The sequence below is a fragment of the Lepisosteus platostomus genome, chromosome 22 (genome assembly GCF_059453375.1).
Source record: "Lepisosteus platostomus isolate fLepPlt1 chromosome 22, fLepPlt1.hap1, whole genome shotgun sequence".
Lineage (NCBI taxonomy): Eukaryota > Metazoa > Chordata > Actinopteri > Semionotiformes > Lepisosteidae > Lepisosteus > Lepisosteus platostomus.
The window spans coordinates 14337868-14361984 of NC_142632.1; the positions used below are offsets into that span (position 1 = coordinate 14337868).

The 24117-nt window shown below is 39.0% G+C and overlaps 1 protein-coding gene across 2 annotated transcripts; it reads left to right on the forward strand.

Annotated features, from left to right (window-relative positions):
* Positions 1–660: 660 nt before the first annotated feature.
* On the forward strand, positions 661–23563 carry LOC148643572 (integrin alpha-E-like). Of its 2 annotated transcripts, XM_088616162.1 has the most exons (32): positions 662–840; positions 2169–2274; positions 2541–2641; positions 2740–2807; positions 3529–3640; positions 4180–4251; positions 4738–4797; positions 5481–5602; positions 6266–6417; positions 7934–8087; positions 8229–8379; positions 8813–8883; positions 9540–9663; positions 9899–10035; positions 11845–11982; positions 12303–12509; positions 13494–13624; positions 14368–14504; positions 15301–15461; positions 15865–15987; positions 16468–16541; positions 17113–17254; positions 17865–17954; positions 18125–18207; positions 18586–18666; positions 18740–18815; positions 19045–19143; positions 19240–19284; positions 19612–19692; positions 20066–20152; positions 20827–20937; positions 22152–23563. In XM_088616162.1, the coding sequence occupies exons 1-32, from the start codon at positions 810–812 to the stop codon at positions 22215–22217; spliced, it is 3393 nt and encodes a 1130-aa protein (XP_088472288.1). In that variant the 5' UTR covers positions 662–809; the 3' UTR covers positions 22218–23563. The 2 variants fall into 2 exon arrangements, with proteins under 2 accessions (XP_088472289.1, XP_088472288.1); XM_088616163.1 differs by lacking the exon at positions 4180–4251 and having other exon boundaries at positions 661–840.
* The last annotated feature ends 554 nt before the right edge of the window (positions 23564–24117 follow it).

Sequence of the window (24117 nt, forward strand, 5' to 3'; positions counted from 1 at the left end):
GCCTAATCGTAAAAACGCATTGTTCTTCTACTAAACCACTACTAGTAGGTTTAGTCGGATTTACATCTGAGGAATTATAAAAACTTTTATAAGGCAAAAAAAGGCATCATTTTGTAAAATCGTGTAATACAAACATGCCCTTAAAAACTTTATTCAATCTGCCATTCTAATTTTTAAAAAATGGCCGCTTTTTCTTCTTAGTTGAAGAAAATGGCGATTTGAAAAAGCAAATAAAATATCAAGGTGGGAGTGAAGTATTTTGCATTTTAAAATTGGCTTCAAAGACGCTGAGTCCTGTTTAATAAGAAATACTCGTTTTAATCCGCTGCTCGGACCGGGACAAACTAATCATGCTTTGTTAACAATTTTGTTAAAATAGATTTTTGCGTTGCTGATTTGACAATCCCCTCTGACCTTTAATTTCTTTTTTTTTTTTGACCTTTAATTTCTTAACGTTTCTCCCTGTTCTTGTTATACGTATTGATATACCTGTGCAAAAAAAACAGTACAATACAGTAGAGGCGGTGTGTAGGAACTATCAGGAAAAAAATGCGCAATTTAGTACTTTAAGTGCAAACGCATATTAGACGGAAAAAAATAAAACTTGATTGGATAACTTACACCTTAAACGAGTTTCTAAACCCGAACTGTATTTTAGGAAGAAAAGTTATGAAGTAGACAGACTTGCATGTGACTATGCGACAGACATCCCACATCCTCTTCGGAACAAGTCTGTCTGTCTGCTATGCGAGGCACATGTCGCTGGTATTACCAACTTTTAAAAGATTTATTACGGAAACCACACCGAAATGGCACATAATTGTCTATTGTGGCTAATCAGTGAGTACAACTTTCCTTGTAATCAATTCCGTAGCTGCAGAAGTCATTACTTGCTCTTGTGTTACGCGTGTTAAACTTTATATAAAATAAATGTTTGGGGGGTTTAATTAAAAGGTGCGAAAATGTCTCGGACGTGATGAAAATACTCTTTTACACTTTCTGCACTGAGAGTTCTTACTATATTATACGGAACCTCAAGCTCATTGAGAAGTGCAGAACGTGAAATATAAAATAAGACCCCTCCATTTTCGTCAGTGTCTGACTTCTTTTTCTCCCTCTAAATGTCTTTTTTATATGTATTACATTTCGTGCTGAAGAGTATGATGTTTAAAATCTCAAGTTCGGCTGCGGTACGGGTGTGGTAGCTCTTCTGTAATAAAACATTCTCAACATAATGCATTCATTTGAGAACACCCTTGTCCTATTTTTCATATTCTTTCTCCAACGAAGCTAAAATCTAGCACTCACCACCCAACAACGTCATCACCTCTTGCCAGAATATATATATATATTACTGGCAGCTCAAAATGTGCACCAGTTTCGAGATGTATTAATACATAAAGTACTAAATCGTGATAAGCACTGCAACGTGTTTCAATAGTTCAACAAAATAGATACATTATTTTCATACAACAAAGGGAGCAAACTTTTAGGATATAACGCAAACGAATTTGGAAACTGGCGACGGTGAAGGCTTTTTTGTTTTCAAGAAGCTGAGAAATAATGATACATTAGCGGTCAGGGGAGTGGCCCAGCGCTACAGCCGGCACCCTGGGTTCAGTTTCTGGGGTGCTGTCTGCGTGGAGTGCTCGCATGTTTCCTCCCACAGTCCAAAGATATAGTTTGTAGGTTAATTGAATTTGGGGGAAAATGGCCCTGGTGTGTGTGTGTGTGCGCGAACACGCCCTGCAATGGACGGGCGTCCTGTCCAGGGTGTACCCTGCCTTGTGCCTGTTTCTTGCCAGCTTGCACTCCCAGTCCGACACGACCATGCACTGGATAAAATCTGAAATTGTTCATGTTGCTGAGACATGTATTTTGCTGCTGTGTTCTGTCTCCGTGGTACATGCACCATGTTGAAATGCGACTCTCGCGCATCTGCATTTCTACCTCTGGAAGAACTGACACATGGTCTCCACTCGAGTACTGAGCACGTTTGGATGATCTGGTCACCCCTTTGGACTGATAGTGAAAATCTCCTTCCTTAATTCATTTATTTTTTTCCCTCTTCCTCTCTCATATTACTCTGGTACTGGAGGGCTGTGCAGTTCCATCCCTATAAAGATAAATCTAACGTACCTAACCTCATATTATTGTTGAATTTGCAGCTGTATATGCAGTGGAGGGTTTTAATATTTACTCCAAGCCGATTAAAACTTTTGAAGAATTGAACAGCCCTTCCCTAGGGCAATCTGTCCTTCAGTATGAGGATGGGTGAGTAGTGTAAAGAGTTACATTATCCTCTGCTTCATGAAGTTTCTGGCACTTTCTTGTTGCTTATATTCTTCAATTTAAAATAGTATATTGTGGTACATGTGGTAATCTTAATAACAATGTTTGTCTTTATGCTTGTTGATATATTAACTTGATATTATAATAGCCTTATAGGAGTGTAGCTAACTAGCAATCTTTAATATTTGTAAATAAAACGCAACGGTGATCTTCTCCCAATCTTTAAGGACCTGTTTCTTTTATCACAGGATCTTAGTTACTTCTCCCTTGGACAATATGAGCGACCAGCAGTATGGTAGACTTTATGACTGCAAGGTCTCAGCACACTGTACTGAAGTCAGCCTCACAGGTACAAGTCCAGTTCCCTGATTTTTGATATGCAGACAATATTGTGTTCCCTTGTGCAAGAAATGGGGGTGATCTGGGTATTTATCTTTGACCTTGTAGCGAAAGAGAAAAGCTATCGGAAACCTATCATATCAGCAGCCAAAAGCTCAGATGGATCAACATACCTGGTAAGGTTTCTTTTCTGTCTCTTGCTAATGCTACGAGAGAGTTTTTGTTTTCTGTAACTAAGAAGAGTATTTAAGATTAAAATGCAATGCTCTGATTGTATTTGGAGATCTTAGTGTTCTCACAGAAATGCCACGAGAGAATGCAATGGCATATCATTATCTCACGGTCAACTAAGAAAACAAACCAGCATTTTTTGTGCGGTGGTGAGGATTCATAGACTGTCGAACCAAGGGACAGATGATTCCACATGCGAAGGAGCAATATTTCCCAAAACGGCTCCAATTTCAAAGATGGTTCAAGGACGTAAGTGAGAAATGCCAACACAAAAAATTTAGGAGGCTTGCAGAGTAGCAGTGCAGCAGTATTTCTGCATGCTTTGCATGAGACCAGACAGCGAATACAGCTGTGCTACACAGACACAGTCTACCACTACTTTCTTAAACCCATCTGCCACACCACAGCTTCCTTTCTTCTGAGCAAGCTGTACTTCACAGCCTGAAGTCAATGCTCTCTTCTCTTACTCCTGCCCTGCTTGTAATTGTGTATTTCAAAATCGTGTAGCTCATGCCTTTCCCTTCATTTTAGTACTGATTCAGGCTGGTTGCCGTATGGGATTTGTACAAGATTTGTTTCTTAGTCATACCATCAAATTTATGGATTTTGGAGATTTGCAATAAGCTGACAATCAGATTTTCTAGGAATTTCGTTTTCGCCTCTCAGGTCTGTCAACAACACCGGACACGCAAGGCCACAAACGAAGATCTGAATGGAGTTTGCTCCCTCCTCAAGGCAGGCTTCCAGGAGATTTCTGACATTGCTCCTGCATCACTCGGTACTGCTTGGTGCTACATGTGACCGAAGAAACTGTAACAGAATAAGAATATCACTGCTTACAGGAAACAGAGCTTAAGTGTTTCTACTGTGCGCATGTATTAAAAGCCTATAAAGGAAAAGTGTCTGCAAATAGCATCAAAAAATCTGAAAAAGTCTGAAGAATGAAGATAAAAGTTTATGTCACAACTTGCGCTTAATAATTTTGACAGTTTTATTGTCTTTTCATATTTTGCATTACTTACAGACACTAATAATACTAATAATGCTTCATGCTAATAATAATGCTAATAATTGTGCATACCAGCTTTATTAATTTAATACAGTACCAACTTAGCCTCTATATTATAATGCTAAATCTACAAGAACAGGATTCGTATTTGCACTGTACCTAATCTGAGCTGTACACATGCATGAGGAATAGACTGTCGTCATCAAGATGAACACTCAATGAAATGTCTGGGTGGGGTTCTTCAGGTCATCTTGTTTAGGTTTTCTCAAAGATCGAGAAAAATCTGTATGGATTTGTCTTGATTTTAGTAGTGAAGCAGATGAAAAGAAACAACACCAATGCCAACAAACAAGAGGATGAATCCCTTTCAGTGAACTCCGGTAATCCCTCATGTCATATACTGCATGTTAGTTATGGCTTCTGATACATATTTATGTTCAGGTGTAAATTTCTAGTTCATGGGAACAATGTGTTAAACCAGGGAGGTTTGGGTGAAAGATCAAGAGTAAGATTTAACTGAAAGTGGAAAGCAGGATGATTCACAGAAATGAAGCAGGTTTACACCATTGTGATGTGTTTTGCTGAAACATGAGAAAGGTTAGAAAAAAGAGGAGGCCATATGGTTGTAACATATACCTGATACTAGGTTGATTAGCTGCTAGACTTAATGGATTGGGATTATGTAAAGGATTCTGAGTTATCAGGTGCAAGAACACGTAGTTTGTTCCACACTCCCACCACTCTCTGGGTAGAGAAGTGCCTCCTGTTAGTCAGTCCTCCTCTTAATTTCCACTCCTGCCCCCTGCTGCACTGAAGAAGTCCACTGTCAGAACCCTTCATGATTTAGAGTACAAATATGATTTCAGGATCCGCCCTTCATCGGAGGAAGAGGGAGAGCAGTAACCAAGAGGAAGAGGAGGAAGAAGGTATGGACCTTATGGAGTAATTCATTCTAAACATAATGGGCAGGTGAGAGGTGAATAAAGTAATTCATCCCAAACATACAGGGTCAGAATATCTTAGTCCCGGTATCAGGGGACATCCTGAACAATATTTCTGTTTTAGTTACTAAATATTTCCCAATGACTCCTGTATGTTAGCAGCACAGTGGCTAGTATTGCTGCCTCATAGAGCTGTGGCTCTGGGTTCAATTCCATATCTGGAATTCTAAATTCTTTATAATGTGAAATTTGCTGACAAGATGTTAAGGAATGTTAATAACCTAGTAGGAACTTACCTTTACAACATATTACTCATACATGTTTATTAACATCAGACAGACTATTCTCATATACAAGTTACTACTCATCAATAGATTTGAAATGCATTTATATGATAAAGTGTCTTTTCCAGCCCCCAAAAGTGGCACCATAAATAGCTTCAGAGAATCTATATCAGATGCAGTACAGTACAGTATCTACAAAATGGTACAAAATTCAGAGGGCATCACTTTATTAATTTATGGCCACAGTGCTACATTAGAGTAGAGGTATATGAGCAAGACTGCTGTGTTGAGTCATTGTGCACTGTAGATAGTGCCCTCACAGAAAATCAGCCACATTAAGACCACTTACACCTCATGTGACTAACTACAGAATTTGATTTTAAGATGCTGGGACAGAGATTGCCTTTGTCTTGGATGGTTCTGGAAGCATTTCTGGAGAAGATTTTGAAAGGGCAAAAGAATTCGTAACTAATGTGATGAAAAAAGTTTGGGAAACCTGCTTTGATGTAAGTACTGGGCTCTTTTAAAAAATACCAAACTTATCTGCAATGTTTCCTGGTCAATACAGGTTTTATACAGCAAAAGGGCACTAGCTGTGGTTCCCAGTGTTGCCCAGGATGGTAAATTAAAGTGAACCACACCTTTGTGCAAAATGTGGTGTGGATTGTGTGAGTTATAACAAAGTTATAGCTGTAAATGTGGGCATTTTGCACAAGACACTACAGTACAAATGCAAGGCTCAGGAATTATTTTTCTAAAATCTCAGCATCACAGTGTGGCATCAGTGTGCCAAATTTGGTGCCAATAAGTTGAGTGAGTTATGAATCCATTAAAGAAAACCTTCAAAAACACAGACAGTAACCTTTATATATAATTATTTATATAATATGTACTACATGGAAGTGCATTAAAAACAAGAGGCATTTGTTTAAGCAAAGCGTTGTGGCAGAATGGAACAAGTAACTGAATCATGCTGTTGAAGTTGAAACCCTTCTTGCTTTCCAGAAATGACTTGATCAATTGACTATTAACTATTTTACAGGCTAGATAAGCCAAGTAGCCTCCTCTTTATTTGAATATAAGTACTGATTTTAATGTTTAAAATTGTTTAAATACTTGAAGAGAATAAAGTTACAACTGTTGTCTAAAATATTATTTTCTTGTTCCAGTGTAGATTTGCACTCGTTCAATATGGAAAGGATATACGAACTGAACTCTCACTCAAAGAAAATGAGAAACCTGAATACGCATTAAGAAAAGTTAGTGATATTCAGCAGATCTACAACTACACAAAAACTGCTTCTGCTATGTATCACGTCCTGTAAGTACAGACTAAGTCCCTGATGGTTTACAGAATGGCCTGTGGGTAGGATGACCAAGCATTCAATTGTTCCTAGGGGAAGACAAGATTTAAAATATTTTCTCAGTATTATGATGTTTTTACACCCTGGAAATTGAAAAAAGTACCTCTTATCCAGTGTTTGTGGTATATTATCAATTCTAATGACTATATATGCAATCATCAATTTCAGCCTGATACGCACATTATACTGTATATACAGTACAAATGCATTATGAGCCTTGATTTCGTAGCAGAAAAGCTGATGTGAACTAGCATGAATAGGACATCAATAATACTAAATTATTCAGAAAATAAAATATTAATATGTCTGTTTTATTTGTGCTTTTTCAATATACATTATGGTGAGAAAATGGTAAAACAAATTCTTACTCTATAAATAATAGAAAGAATCAATTTCAAATTTACAAGAAACAAATCTATAACAATTCTCAAGTGTATAACAGATTAATGTTCTTGCTTTTACTGGAAATGTTGCCGTTGTCCTAACAGAGTAGTGAGATGAACAGACTGAGCTAACTACTGCTGCTCAGATATTTCTGTTGTTTTCTCACAGCACCTATCTGGATGAAACACACAGATTATGAAGCCAATAAAACAACTCTTCATTAAGGGTCTGGATCCTGAATCCATAAAGCACGTCAATAATTTAATATGGGTGCACATTTCACAAAGATAACATGTAGTTTAACACTGAAAGTAATAACATGAACCGTGAATCTGTCAACATCTCATAAAACACTTCCATTAGTAAGAAAATGTAGCATGTCTAATGTTTGCTAGTTACATGGATCTGACAGACTAAAAACCAAATGAAATATACAGCACATGTATTATTACAGTGTCTTAAATTGGACTGCCTCCGTTTTGAGATCGCTTATCCGGATTTTCTGCACGTTAGATTTAATGAAAGACTTATACAATTGATCAGCACAGCATCTCCTACTTGCCCAAATTAAAACCAATAGCATTCGGTGTAGCAGCGGCTGAAACCACACGAATATCATCGTCTTATGGTGAAGATGTGCCATTTGCCACATCGACGGTTCATAAGCCACTACACTTACATTCACAGCCAATAATATCATGACTTAAAACTAACAAGGTTTAACAGCCTAGTCAAGAGCAGCAGCAACAGACAGAGCCACTGGTGGGGAATGTTGACTCACATGTAAAAGTGCTGATTAAAACAATGTCATGTGGCACACTGAGGGGCACCCTGTGGCCTTGGGGTCCTGGGCAGTCGCCTAGTTCATCTAAACCAAGGGCCGCCCCTGCTGAACGCGAAGGTGAATTAGGATTACGTGCGATACAAGTATTCAAAATCCCACAAGGACATTAAAGCCCACCCTGTGGAACACAACCACAAACCAGAGCGCGCAGACTATGTGGAAACTATGTGGAAATGCATTTAAAACCAAGAACAGGAGGTTGTATTTGTAACCGTGCTTATGTCTGTACTGTGATTGTTTGACAGTGAACATGTCTTTGTTGCTGAAAATGGATCTAAAGAGAATGCTAAGAAGATCATGATTGTTCTGACAGATGGAAGGATATTTCTAGACCCAATGAATCTCTCAGATGTTTTGATGATGCCAAAAATGAAAGCTGTAACCCGATTTGCTATTGGGGTAGGTTTTCCACACCAGTGCTCTCAACATAACCACTAAAATATTACCTAACAGAGATTTGATGTTTTTCTCATTATCAGAATTAAAAAAAACACAGAACACATTAAAGCTGTTAATATGTCAAACTGTGCTGAATTTCAGGTTGGTGCTGATTTTAATCAGACAAAGGCAGTAACTGAACTACAAGACATTGCTTCAGACCCAGATGATGAGCATTTATTTAAGGTTGATAACTATGCAGCTTTGGATGGCATACTCTCCTTGCTTGAAAAAAGCATCACTGGAATAGAAGGTAAAGCAACTTCTAAAACTTCTAAGAAGGCACGGGTGAAAGATTTTTTTAGTTATCGGGGGATATACAAACCGTAGGGTAGCCATGACAACACCATGGAGAACATTACACCATTGGTGTAACTCCCCTTCCCTTGCCAACATCCAGGTCGCTCCTTCCCATAATTCAATCTTTGGCATCCCTCTGCCACCCTTTTATTGCTGGTGACTTGTCACAAAGAATCCTGTAATCCCCACGCAAGGGCGTTAAGTTATGGGGGATCCTGAAAATGTTTGGCAGTGCCAAAACTGAATAAGTGGTAAATTAGTGATAAACGCTGTTGGTCTAAAGTCTGCCTCATCACCTGTTGAATATTTGAAGCTACTGACCATCGGAAAACTAGAGGCTGGTAATTCTGCTGGTCTCCTTGACTGTGTATTCTCTGCCCTCACAGGGACACAGCAGGGAGCAGCCTTCCTCTTCGAGCTTTCCGAAGCTGGGTTCAGCATTGATTTTGCGATCGATGTGAGTTGAGCGTTTGCATTCTTTTTAAGTTGCTCGTTTTTGGCCACGTTTGTCGGGGAATAACTGTTATACTCCAAAGGGCAGGGGTCCCAGCTCTGGTCGTGGGGGAGTCAGTGTGTCACAGGTGGTATCAGCACCCAGAAAGGTGGCAGAAGTTGGTAATGAATCCGATAATGAGCCGATTCGGATCGTTAAGGGACCAGCTGGACTGCTAAACTGGTGGCCACACTAGCCCTCCAGACCAGGACTGGGGACCCTGTACGTGTGGTTACAATCCTGTAGGAAATGCAAATGAAAATCATAGTAATGAGCAGTTGGAAATATTTAGGATGTTTTCAAGGCTTTTTTCATTGACTAACGGGTTGACAGAAGGTCAATAAATATGGAAAGAAAGTTCAGTAAATATGCAGTTTCACAACCCTTGTGCCATTTTCTTTTTTCAGACTTTATTTGCACTTAATCAGCAGGGCAGGAATGCAGACTGAGTGTGCTATTATTATCATTATTTATTTGCTTAGCAGACACCCTTATCCACAGTTTTAGTAATTTTGTAGCAGTAAATTAATACATAATATGTTTAGTCAAGAATAGTCATTCGGCTGTCGTTGTTCAAAATATTCCCAAATTAATGTTTACATTTTGCCATTCTCTTTCAGGGCACTGTTCTTTTCGGCGCAGTGGGGGCATACGACTGGAATGGTGGCTTAATTATAAAAAACCCAGATGACACAATAAGGTTTCTAAACGAATCATCGACAAAAGAAAAATTATCCTACTTAGGTGACACATTATTCAATTTACTTTATGATCTAATAGTGTACCTGCATAAGAATCAGATAGCATCAATTACTGTATATTTGCTCTATTATTATTAAAACTGCAGCCCAATTTGTGTTGCAGTCTAATCACCCAACCATCCGTTTTATCTCAGTGTGTAGACTATGGCTTCGCTACAGCATTAATTCTGTGTCAAAATTCAAAACTCTGGTCCTAAAGAGCTTTTCTTCCACTTCAGGCTACAGTGTAGCAGCTGTGAAGGGAGTCAGTGGCAGTCTGTATGTGTCGGGAGCCCCTCGTCACAGTTTCTCAGGCAGTGTGCTGGTCTTCAATGGGACTTCTCATGCAGCACAGCAGACACTGTCCGGAGAGCAGGTATGTGGGTTTCTCTTCAAGTAGTGTCTAAGCTGGTACTTAATAATGTTGATAATGTTTCTTTATTAGCCCTATACAATTTCTTGCATTAGGAATTCATCTTTTCACATACCCCAGCTTTTTTTTTTTCTCCATGGAGACACAGGCACACAGACAGGGAGAGAAGCTTGGGGTCAGAGCGCAGGGTCTGCCATTGTACGGCGCCCCTGGAGCAGTTGGGGTTAAGGGCCTTGCTCAGGGCCCAACGGAGTAGGATTCCTCTGCCGGCCGCAGGATTTGAACCGGCAACCTTCCAGTCACAGGCGCAGATCCTTAGCCACAGAGCCACCACTCCACCCAACTTACACTAAATTCAACCAATGAGCTTTTACAGCTACTCGGGGATAATAGAAGTAATAGACGGTGAAGTCCATGATAAGTGGAAGTCACCCTGATACTGGCTACATCCGGCTACTCCTCAAATATCCCAGGAAGAAGGATGCCACCTTGAGGCCAATGGTAACGTTGCAAGGGCTCTCAATGGCTGAGATGGGAGAAAATCCCCATCACTCCACAAAACTCCCCTGTAGGAACTTCCTCAAGCAAGAACGCTCTTGCATGAGTATTGCAACAAAGCATTCAAGCGATACTGCACACATGACGTGTCAAAAGGTTTTGTGGGCCGATGAGATAAAATTTGAACTTTTAGGTCTAAATACAAGCCATTATGTCTAACAAAACCCAGCACAGCACATCAGCCAGGCAGCTCTATCCCCACTGTCGAACATGGCAGCATCATACAATGGGGGTGCTTATCCTCAGTTTGTCAAGATTAAGGGAAAAAGAGATGGAGCAAAATACAGAGAAATGCTCTAGTAACACCTTATTTAGTCTGCTAAAGACCAAAACCTGGGATATAATTTCACCTTTTTGTAGGTGACTTAATGGTGACTAAAGTACAACGCCACAGCTACACTGCAGTGGCTTAACATAAGGAATTGATTATCTTTGAGTGATGCAGTCAAAATCTTGATTTGATTCCAATAGAAAATCAGTGGCAAGACCTTAAAAACTGCTGCCCAAATAATGCCCCACCAACATTACTTCTTTGCAAACTTGCACAAGCTCTGTAAAGGAGAAAATTTTCATACTAATTCCTAGTATGAAAAACAGAGTCCTATCCCAAAAAGACCTGTAGCTGTAATTGTTGCAAAAAAATGATTACTTGATTACATGTTATTTATGTTATGTTATTACATGTTACTATTATTGCTATTGTGTAACTGTCTTATTGTGTAACTGTCTATTGTCTCATCTTCTGTCCTATTTATATACTGCACCTGAGTGACTAATGAGAAACACTTTTCATTATACTATGCACCTGTGTAAGTTTAATGACAATAAAGTTGAATTGAATTGAATTGAAAAGGTGAATACGTATACAATCAACATTTTACTTCCTGCTTTTTCTTTCCAGTTGTTGCTGACATGTCATTTATTTCACCTATAAGTTAATGCTTATTGACTCTTTTGAGCATTCATGCTTTCATCATAAAATATTCAATTTAAAAACTGTATATGTGATCTGTAATTCAACAAAATGAGACCGAATGGGTTGAATACTTTTGCATTTGAATTTTTTTTAATAAATCTGATTAATTACTGAATTACTTGCATTTTAGACCACGATACCAAAAGCTCAGCACAGAATGTTGACTTAAACACAAATGTTTTCATTATGGTTTTAGAGTGTTAAGTGACACACTACCAATCAATTTCCTGTTGTCTCTGAAACGTAACCTAAATGTATGTCCTCTCTTTTACAAATAGGTGGGCTCTTATTTTGGTGCTGAGCTTTGTGTTCTTGATACCGATAAAAATGGCATCACAGACCACCTCTTAATTGGAGCTCCACTGTTTCACCAAAAAGGAGAAGAAGGCAAAGTTTATGTCTACAGACTGAGCCAGGTGAGTCGGAAGAAGCCAAAGACATGAAGATAAACATCTACAGGAAATAAAACCAATTCAACACACTCGGCTTCTCAGAGCAATCATCTTTAAAACTCTTAAACCGAAGACCAGTCTGGAAGAATGTGTGAAAGAGACACCTGGATTTGGATAAAATCTTACATTTCTTTAGCTACTAAACTGAAAAATATGCCCAAAGACATTCTGTTCTTTAGAGCATTTTTTATTTTCTACTATTTACAGAAGAAACAAATAAGTTTCCTTTTCAAGAGTGCCTTGTTCTCTCTGTCTGATTTTGCGAAAATGTTGGACTTCCACAGGGGCTCTTCATCAAGGAATCGGAATGGCGGGGAATGAACAGATACACCTTTGCCAGGTTCGGATCAGCGATTGCCAACATCGGGGACATCGACGACAACGGCTACAACGACATTGCAGTTGGAGCTCCAATGGAAGGAGACGGAAAATCAGGGAGCATCTACATTTACAACGGCTATGAAAATGGGATCAAGGACCATCACTCGCAGGCAAGAGAATTGTCCATCTAAAAAAAAAAGATTTACAATCCTCAGACAAATGCCTGGAACGTTTGGTTTAGACTAGGCCCAGCTGTAAATTATTCCAAACTAGTAAACATTGAGTAAAGCATTTCCTTTCCTGCACATGAGTCATTCATTTCATATAAAAAATACAGCGTGCTTTACAATCAAGCATAATTTGTAGTTTATACTTTACTGTTCACAATGCTGAGGGCACTGTGCACAATCACAATACAGTACAGTATAGTACACCCTTCTCATCAATTTGTTATCCTTTGACATTACTCTGTTACTCCATCTAGTGGCCAATGGGGACGTTTTTGCTCTCCATATGAAACCAGGAACTGAGAAAGATCACTTCTTGGTACTAAATTTTACTGTATTCTGTTCCCAACTGATTGATAAGCGTGTGTGGCAAAAATGTTTTTCTTTCTTCTGCTGAATCTGACTCACACTTCTGCACTAAAATACTTATTATATATCCTCTACTTTTCTGCTTTTAAAAGTAATGATGGTTTTTAATGTCGCTTTTTTAAAGCAAGTAAAAGCCAAAGTGATTATAAAAATACACCAGTAATGATTTTCAAAGCTTGACCCATTCACCCATGAAAATTACATCCCAATACTTGATGGGTTTTTGTTTGTCAGAGCAGTTTGTGTTTCCAACTGATAGTGAAAAAAGGGTTTGAAGGTATTTTTTTATTTATTCCGGGCTGTATCCTTGATTTTTCTGTTATTCAATCTTAAAGTCATTTTTTTAACCACTCGTTATTTTTCCGTCTTGTTGGGAAACCACAGCCGATACAGGAGTCGACGGAGTAAATGAATTAGACGGAGCCGCATGTCCATTCCAGGGAATACTGGATATCCAATCTTTTAGATGCACAAGTAATAAAAAAACCTAGTGCAGCTGTAACAGTTACTGCTCTGGAGATCAGAACAGAGGCTGTGAATAATCCTGGTCTATTTCAGAGAATAGCAGCGGCTGATTTCGATGTGAAGCTACGATTCTTCGGTCAGTCAGTGAGTGGGATGTCCGACCTGGATAAAGATGGACAAATAGATATCAGTGTGGGAAGCCTGGGGAAGGTCACTGTATTGAGGTACGCTGCACCGCACAGGGCCGATCATTTAGTCCGGACACGGAGGCTGAATTGCTGGATCATTTCAGAAAGTGTTTTTCTAATTAAAAATAAACCCTTTCTGACATGCTACTGGCTCAGCAGGTTGACTCAGGACACCCTAGTGGTACATTAAAAGTGTAAAAATAATGAATAACACTTTAAAAGCTGCAAATTTCATTTATAAATGCTTTATAACATATAATAGATGAGCATTACATAATAACATTAAACAAAATTATATTTTTCTCATGTACAGTTTAAATGTTTTATCAATGGTTGTGTTAGTGTACTCATATTTTTTTTTTAGCTTGGCATTTCTAAAATGTTCCAGGTGAGTGGAATTCAGAAACCACCATTAAGCTGCTGATCTTGGAAGACATGGAATGATTTAGTTGTGAGCAATTAAATAGAGGGTGGCTTAAATTAAACCTCTTTGAAATCAAGTTGAACAAGAATATGAATACCTGTCATCCCCCAAAGACAAGTGGTGCCTTCATTAAATTATTTGCTAAATGGAACAATAAGGTACATTAGGAATAGGTAACTATAAAGGCCACTTGTCATATTACTGAACTAAGAAACTGGAAAATCCCAATTTAAAGCCTAGGTTTCTCTACTACTGAACACAATTCATCAGATAATGCTTACTCCATTTATACTGTATTAGTAATGTAATGTTGCTTGATGTATACATAATGTATACACTTTTTTTTAACTTTTAGCTCACTGCCTGTCATCGTCTTCAAACCTCAAGTAACGTTAGACCCTCCATACATTTCCCTGAATAAGCAAAGTGGTCAGGATTCTAAAAAGATTTCTGCAAAAATCTGCTTTAACTCAGTTAAAAGAGAGATTAAGAGTAAGTGTGTAATTATTATTTTATCCATGTTTCAGTATCATATGGTGGGAGAGTCATTTATTGTTGTCAAAGCCAGGAAGCACCAAACAATTAAATGTTACGTTAATGTTAGAGACCGTCCAATCTATGAAGCATAGCATTGCACATCACTGTTTTTTTTATGATACTAGAAATGCTAGTGAATTATAGTGAGTCAGTTAATTGAACGTCTCCCAAGTCAGATTCAGTGTCAGTGTGACATTGTACCAGTCCATGCAGAAAGAGCATGCATGTGTTGTCAAAACATTTGGACTAATCAGATCGCTGCATTTAAAACATGAAGGGAGCCCAGAGCTATTTTTGAACCAATCAGTTACAAGTCCTTTAAAGGAAGTCCTGCCCCCTGAAGCCAAAGGCGTAACATTATGCAGCAGAGGAGCTGAATGAAAAAGTTTGACTGGCTCTTCCTAAGAAATGTCTTAACTACAGTCAGTATCCACCTAGTACTCACAAAACTCTCATGTCAAACCTCTCACCACAGCCCATCTTTATTAAGTCATGGGAAATGCAAAAATAGACCTGGCTGAAACCAAGGTTTAATGATGTTTCTAACCCTAACTAGAAAATATTCCTAATCTATGACTTACTGCTCATTACATGAGGGCGCACATCCAAGATTTCACCCAACGTGACAAAAACCAAAAAAAGGTGAACCCAAGACTTTGTGCTCATTTGTCACCAGGTGTATATGATACTCTTGCTCTGTTGTTCTGTATCATTTCCATTTTCCTTCATTTTGTACATTTCTTTCCTGTAGAAAAAACAGAGGAACTACCCATTCACTACCACCTGGTCCTCGACCCAAACAAAGAGAAAAAACGACTGTCTTTTGCGAACGGTGATCCCAAATCCATTTCTGGTATTTTCAAACTCATTAACACAATGGAATGCTTGCCCGACATCCTTCTACAGTTCCTGGTACGTGCTGGAGACACTCAGAGACAAGTGCATAGCTGAAAGTGTGTGGCTGTGGCCCTCTTACAGCATGCTGAGCTGTAACAGATTGAAGTCATCTAGCCCGGCAGTGGCGCCTTTCCCCTGTGGTCACCACTCGAACATGAAGTGGCTCTTCCTTAGGAGCTTTTTCATTCTTGTCCATCATCACGCTGAAACAGTAACAAACCAAGTGTAAAATATGAACAGCGGAAATGGAACAAACTTCATAATTACCTGGTATTAGGATGTAACAAGGAGCTCAGGGCTGGACATCACTATAACTTATAGAAGATATGTGCTACATTTGAGTTGAATTTGTACAGTTGTGGATAAATGATACTGCTGCTTTGGTAAAGAATTCCATGCTTTTTTTTGTCTACTCCAGGAATGCGCCGATGATTGTTTCTCACCTGTAGAGATTAAACTCAATTACACTCTAAACCTCTCTTCTGAGAGCCGTCCACTCAGAGTTCTCGATATGCTCAGTCCCAATGAGATCTCCCAGCAGGTAAAAGTGTGCATCAGAATTGATATTCTCTCCAGGCCTGTGTGGCCTAGTTCAGACATGAGACTTTTCTCTTAGATCCTCATCTGAGTAAAGGTCATTCGGAAACAGGACACTATGTTAAATTCTTTCAGTTTCATGAAGCACAACCCAGTGGGAGAATGGCAACAATATTTGCTGTTCAGAACAGGGATGAGAGGTTTCTCTGCCAGTGGATTCAATCAAATCTACTTGTGTGACAAATTTATACTCTTCAGCACAGCATTTGTTACACCTTTTCAGAATACCATGTTTGGCTAAGCATGGATTTGGATAAGGACAAAAGACCATGTATTTTTTTTTTAATATAAGAGAGGGCTCTCTGCTCCTTCTTATATGTCTGTTAGCTGCTTGTCCTAAAACATCAAGATGTTTTTTGGTCTACACTAAATTCAGATTGGCCTGTAAACCCTGCTCAATGCTATTATTATTTTTTTCCCTCAGCTTCCCTTTGAAACAAACTGTGGAACGGACAAGATATGCACTGCAAACATCACCTTGTCAACAAGCTTGCCCCAGTAAGCTCTTTTCTTAGATCATCACTGGGTGGAGGGACATATCTGAACGTCATTTTATTCGGTTAACTCTTTAGCCCAGTTTCTACTGAACCTGAATAGCAGAATTTCATATTACCCTCTTACCAGATAAAAAAAAGTCAAGAGCACAGCTTTTAACATTGTAGAACACCTATCGATCTTAACACCATTATCCCTACACCTGTACAGCTGTGCTGCATCTCGCTAGCATGGTGAGGAGGTTCAGCAGCTAGGATAGAGGTTGCATGCTTTTCCAGTTCTTAAGGCTTTCCTCCAGCTGCTCCCGTTTCTTCCCAGAGCCAATCAAGTAAACTGGCGTTTCAAAATTGCCCCCTTAATTATTGTAAAGGTGTGCACCCTGCAGGGCCTGTCATCTCTTCCACCCTGGCTTCCAAGTTAGGCTCAGTGTGACTCTCAGGATGAAAGCAGTTACCGGAGGCATTAAGGCTCAGAATTATCTCCTGCCATGCTGCTGCGTGTCCTCAACAGGCAGTATAATACCTTCTGAAAACATTTATTTAATATTTATTTCATTAAACATCTTTTTTCCCAGGGATAAAACACTGGTTATTGGATCTACTAAGGATCTCAGCTTAGGCTTTAACATGAAGAACATCGGAGAAGACTCCCACATGACCATACTGGTTTTAACTTATCCCCATTTCCTTCAGTACAACAAGCTGTCCTTGTTAATGGTAATACTTCTCTCACCCTTGTTTAACTCTTACACTTCAGTTAGTCATTATCAACGATTTCATTTTGGGTGGATTAGAGGCATTAACTCTTCAATTGTAGCTGTTCAACCCAAAAATACAATTTGTTTATTTTCATTTTTTCCCCATCAGAAGAATGCTCAGGAACTGCTTTCTTTTCAGTACACTACAATATATATATATACCACACCATAGTTCATGTTTTAGTTGTTAACAAAACCAAGTACATTTAAATAAATATTAAACAGTAATAATCATTAGCTATTTTATAGTAATATGGGGATAATATAATTTCATATCTTCTAAAATAAAATGATATTCAGAGGAGATAAATTATTTGACAGCTCAAATACATGTTGCCAAACAAAAAACTCGGAAGAAACTATTTTAATTTAAAATGACCTATTTCATTTCACAAACCGGTTGGAATAGAACCAGACTACAAAAAAAACTTCAAACCACTCCTCTCGCAGGCTTTAATAAGCCAGCCCTAGAATTACATTTTCAGTCATGTTGTCATTGACCAGAAAGTGATTGATGTCATCACCATCAATTCCTTTAACTCAAGCAGTATCCTCTTCCCTCTTTACAGGAGAATAAGGGCATTTCCTGTGCAAATCCAGTTGATAACACAAAACTGACTTGTCAAATACGATATCCAGTTATGAAGGCGCAAAGTGAAGTAAGTTAACTTAAGCTGTGATGAAAATTCCTGTTTATCATCCAGTATTTGATTTTGTGCTTTCATAAGGATACTCAGTGTGTCAATAACCTTTTGTAAGGCGTAGTGGTAAGGTTTGGTCTTTTTTCTTACACCATCACAATGTTGTCAAGACTCTTTGTACTTTTAAGGTCAACTTCACCATCTCCTGGCAGATAGAAGAGTCTCATAAAATACAGGAAAACAGCACCCAAATCACTGCTAACATTACATGGTAAGTGAGCTTTATCTCTGAAAAGGAAGAGAGAGAGTAAAAAATGCCTGAACCTCTAAGTGATGCGTTTTTACTTTGGATGTCCATTATGGTTTCATTCTGTGTTAAAGCTTGGGCCCGACTTCAGTTCTTCCACCGAAGCCCAATCTAAATAATTGATTGTGCCAAACCAATTATTTAATGTCGAAGTGAGAGACTGAAACTGAACTTAATATTTTAAAAGGATACTATATATAGTTGTGTACTCTACAACACTTGTTTGCAATATAATTGATAGGAAGAATGGTGTCAATTATACCTAGTTGTCAATACATTTACAGTTTGTTCTTAGGGAAAGAAACTTCACTTATTACTTTTTTTTTATTTTGTTTCATATAGTGAAAATAATGGTCTCCAAGTGCTGACTGAAGAAACCTACCGATTTGCAGTTAAAAACGCCCTTAAAGTCAGCCTTACTGGGTAAGTTCTTGAATTGAGAAGACATTTTTGGAGAACATTGCACAAGACTAATGTTTCCTTTTCCTGCCTACAGGAAGGCTAAACCAGCTTACATACATGTGACTGAAGAGTCAATGGGCAAAAAGCAGGAGCTGGAATACCTGTTCCAGGCAAGTAAACTGTTCAGACAGGAAGAGAAGTCTTTTTTTTTTAAAAAAGCATACCATTATTATTTTTTTCGTTTTGCCTTTGTTATGTTTTGTACATCTCTAGAGTCCTGTCATCTCCAATGATGCATCTTCCAGTGTTGTCTTCCCTGCAGCATATTACATCTTGGAAAAATATTTCTGTGTGACACTCATTTTTTAATGAACTGCAAGTTTTTAATTTTCTATGCAGATACATGGAGAAAACAGGTACAATGCTAACATTGTTGTGAACATCGACATTCCACTGAAAGAGAGAGACACACAGGTGACCATTGTGAGCTACAAAGCGGTAAATATCATTTTTAATGTGTTTCACTTCCGGTATTCGAGTATGCAGTATAGGTTCTCTCTCTAACTGGCTCAGTCTTAACATAATGTCTTTCAGAGGCACACAACAAACTGCAGCGCTCAACCTCAAGATAATGGAAAGGTAAGCTACACCATCACGTGATGCATGATGCTGCCTTTGAACTGCATTTGTTCCCAGCTCTGCTCCTGGGTAAACTCCTGCATCATCTTGTTTTTGACCCCACCAAATTCTTACTTATTCAGACTAAAATTTCTACTTGAAGCATGCTTAAAAATATGCTTTCAGCTCTTAAAAAGCAGTTGAATGAGTTCGTAACCAGTAGCAACCCTTTATCAATTTCCAAGTTCCATACTCCTCCTTAACTAGGTGCAGCAGCTTAAGTTTAACACACACACAATGAAAATAATTCTTACAACCCATTTATATTTATCTCTGTAATTTTCATAGACTTACAGACTTACCTGCACCGTGCAAGAACTGGACGAGCTCTTGACTGTGGAAGCATCGGTGGCTGTTATCAGCATAAAGGTACGACAATGTATGTCTTAAATAAGCGAAAACAGCGATTGATGATTAACTGTTATACGTTCCCCAAGTAGTGTCCCCGACTCATCGCTGAAACCAAGAACGCAAACCCCCCCATTTATTGGGGATGATGAAAACTGTTTCATTCAATGTATTATACAGTCCAAACTGCCGATTCATAGTGCAGCGTGCTACCAGCTTCCTGCTCATTCCTGAAGGACTGGAGAAACCTGGGTGAAGTTCTGTACATTCAAGTAATGCCCCAACCGTGAAGCCTCATGTTCACTCTGCATGATCGCCGTGGAGCGAAACCTTTCTGCAGCTTCGCCCCCCCAGTTGAATTAAGGGAACAATCTGCATTTCTCTTTTATTGCAGGATCAGCGGGAAAATCTAACAGCTAGAGCTTTTCTTAGTTTTGACTCCGCTCAGTACGAGGCAGACGAAGGAGGACGATATGAAGAGGTACATTAAAACACTTCTTTTCATCCATGTCAGTTGCTTCAGATCTGTGAGAGCATGGACATATGAGAACGTCAACACAGCCCGTTTATTGATCCAAGCTTTACATTAAGCTGTTTCTTAGAGCATGTAGAGGAATGACTGCCAGCAGCCTGACCTGGTTCCTTCAGATTTCAAGTACCAAGCTCAGTGTTAAGCCACATATTTAAAAAGCAGCAGAGCACGTTAAAGAGTGCCTGACTCCCCAGACACTTCTTTGCCTCCTGCAAGGTTTGTCCACCTCCTGTTCTCAATACTTCGGCAGGTGGTGGAAGAGAGTGAGGAGGCTTCTTATTATGCACCTAAAACGCTGATCATAGCAGACAGCAGTAAGGACATGAGAAAGCTGACAAACATCAGGAGGCCAAACGGCCCGACTAGGTAGTTGGCAGCTAATTGATCCCAAGATCTTACCCAGGCGTTTTTGGAGAAAAAGCCAATGTTATCAGCTTCAGCAACATGGATTCCCACAATGGCGCCCAACCAGGATTCAATCCCCCCACCTTACACTTGAGTCCATAACCCTGACCACTAGTTCAAGCTGCGATGGCCACTGACACGCTGACACTGAGGTTCTGTGTACAAGGATGGAAACAGTTCTACCCGATTCCTCTGCTCACGCCGCCTCTCCCCTACAGGTGCTGGTGACCATTGAGAAGCTGACTGTGGTGAAGTCGATGGCTGTGATTGTCGGGAGCTCTATCGGGGGCTTTGTCTTCCTGGCCTTTTTAATCCTCATCCTAATAAAGGTAAGCTGTAGCTTCTGTAGCTCCACAGAGCAGGGTTTTTTCTGGCCATCTGAAAGTTATGAGGGCTTGCAAAAGCCATAAGCTTCCAATCGAGATACAGCAATCCAGTTGCCCACGGTTTTTGTGAAAATCCTCAATGAGATCTGACAAAAGATAATTGTAATGAAATCTATTCTGTTTCTTAGGCATCTCTTTTTTTCATTTATCAAGTAGCCTTGTTATACACTTGGAAGTGCCACATCCGGGTTAGACTTTGTCATACCAATTGTGAACAATCTACCCTTTGTTCTCAGCCTTCGAAAAGGAGAACATCCCAGGGGATATAAAAAGAGATTTCTAATTTTGTCTCGTCACCTGTTGGCTTCTGTCACCTCTTAGTGATCAGATTTACAGAGTCAAAGCGTGGGACACTGACAACAGTCAGTTTTTAACCATGGAAACATCATGCATTCACTTGAAGTTTTGGTTATGTTAAAATAAATTGCATATTGATGCATTTTTGTTCAGCAGATATCATCACAATAACAAAATCAGATCTAGTGTTACCAATATGATCTGAAAATAATAACAATAATGAATACAGTTAGGAATGCCAATGTTAAAATGGGGAGATCATGAAAAAGGTACTAAATATGTAAAAAGATTTATTCAGGCAACACAAAAACTGGGTTTTGATAATGCAACCATCATTTAAAGCGCTCAGAAAGAATAAAGAAAAATCTACCTACTACAGCCTTCAACCCTCAGGAGGTAATTTACTGAACAAAGTATCAAAGCTTCCGCACCTGAAATACTGCTGTAATAATTGTACTTGATGACCAGTAAATCCAATATGAGGGTGTCTAATATGAGCACTCCTGGTCATTGACAGCCAAACCTGGATTCTTTGAAGACACAGTGCCCTGTGAGATACAGCCTCATTACTGTCTTACATTCTGAGGTCCTCCTGCTAGGGGAGTTAGACTAGTAGAGATTCAAATTGCTATGAGGACAAGAATACAGATATAGCCTCTTTATTGGCCATTCAAAAAGGGTGGAAATGTGTCTTTGGCATCACCATCTAAAACTACAAAAAACAAAAACAAAAAATAGTCCTAGACATGCAACAAGACACATGCACACATCTTGCTCCGCCCACATTACACTACCAACACAAATAATCAGATCTCCTCATACAGGATTATGTACTGTATATTGTTATTCTTTTTTTTCAGTGTGGCTTTTTCCGAAGACGCTATCAAAAAGCACGAGTGGAGCAGAAGAGTGACCAAGATATGTAACTCAGTGAAATGTGTCAAATTTGTCTTTAAATATGTCTTTTAGTTGTTAAGAGCTAAGCAAATGGGAACACTATGCTGTAGGGCCTGTGTGGTTTTTTTAAACTGTAGATTGACAGCTGAAGTGTATTACAACACACATTTGACACAGTTTTGTACTGGGGAAAAAATAAAAAAGCTTAGCTTTCTCTCAGGGATTGCATTTTTAAATTACAGTAGGGTCTCCATATCTGCAAATTTAACATTCGCGAACTCCCTTATTCATGATTCAGTCTGGCTGACAAGGTCTTGGATGCAAAAAAAACCTGAGCTGGAGGTGGTTAAGTGCAACTTTCAAATGAAGTGTGCCACAGACTAAGATTGTGAGCTGAACTGAGCGTGTTAGTGAGTCTCTCCCTTCCCCCTACGCAAGTACCAAGTTTTAGTTGATCAATGGTTCTTCATTAAATTAAAGCCAATGCATTAGTACTTTAATTATCATATAAGGGAAGGTTACTTATGTGTTTAACCATATGTACTATATACTGTAGTACATTATGCAACAGTGTAGGGGTGGGCTTGAGTACATGTTGCAAATAGCCAAATTCACATTTGTCTGCACTGAACCCTTGTGAATGCTGAGACGCCACTGTACTTTACTGTCGCATCCAGGACCTTGATTAAAGTTCAAGTCTTATTTTTTGTTTTATTAAATAAAACTGAATTGAATTCAATTATTATTTCAATATTTTAAGAATTTTACATTTTTAGTTGATAAACCATAAGCAAAATAATGCCCTTCCACTTATTTCTCCTTATCTTTTTAATATCTGTATGTGCCCCTGGGGTCTGTACCATATATGTTGAATTACAGCAATGGTTCTTGCTAGAAAAGTTTGTTTTTTAATTGGACACATGCAATACATCACTGCATCACAGCCCCAAAGTTCCTGTTTCTGCTGAAGCCCTTAAATGTGATCCCCCAAGACTCAAATCTGCCAGGCGTGGTTTCCTTTTAGAGGGAAGATATGAACAAAGTGATTTCATAGATTTACCTCATTTACTATTTTTAATAACTTAATTGACACTTTCTGCTAGGCAAAGCAACATTTATTTTTGGAATGAGATTATTTTTCCAGGTGGTGCAGTGTGGTAACGGGGATCCCTTGAATGAGTGGTTTTCTTTTCAGTTGGTCTTTCTCCTCCCTCCTCTCTGCATGTCACTTGTGGCCACAGTCTGAGAGGCAAAAAAATGAGCTGCTCATTACAATTCTTGCAATGTTCGGTAATTATAACAACTGGGGAAAAAATAACTACTGTTTTGTTCTGTTTTGGAAAGGCTGATGGAAATAAAGCCACTTTGTAGCCTGTCTCTGTCTCAGCCCAGGTTTGTACTCAACAAGATGTTGTAAGAAGAACAGGCGATTCCGAATGGTTTTACCAGACTTTATATATAGTCTGTGTGATGCATGCTTAGCACATAAAGACAGAGCTCTACTTCAGACTGCATTCTTCACCACAGTGCTGTTTTGAGTGACAATCCTGGGTGCATCGGCTATGCTTTTTGCTGACACACGCAGCTGTCCTCTGGAAAGCAAATTCCTGTCTGGAGTGACGTATCCCTGCAGGCAGCTTCAGGTTATTTCCAGAGTTTATTTATACCGCACAGCTCATGTACACAAAACAGATCTCATAGCTCACTCCCGTCACACCCTGCCTCACTACTGGTAGAAAACAGGTGGACCATGGAAATGGCACTATCCACCTTGCGGAATTACCACCTTTCAGATTGACAAATGCATTCTCAATCTGTGATAATGACAAACCAATTTTATTGCAGCATGAGTGAGCCTTTAAAGGACATTTCTATAGACACTGGAAACAGAGTCATATCAAACACGCTTCACTGGGAAAAATGTACTCT

Excerpts from the sequence above, each read along its gene's own strand:
- LOC148643572 (XM_088616162.1), top strand. The coding sequence starts at position 810 with ATGGCACATAATTGTCTATTGTGGCTAATCA. Across the intron at positions 14,505-15,300 it reads AGTTAAAAGAGAGATTAAGA|AAAAAACAGAGGAACTACCC; the intron begins GTAAGTGTGTAA and ends TCTTTCCTGTAG. Across the intron at positions 16,542-17,112 it reads TTGTCAACAAGCTTGCCCCA|GGATAAAACACTGGTTATTG; the intron begins GTAAGCTCTTTT and ends CTTTTTTCCCAG.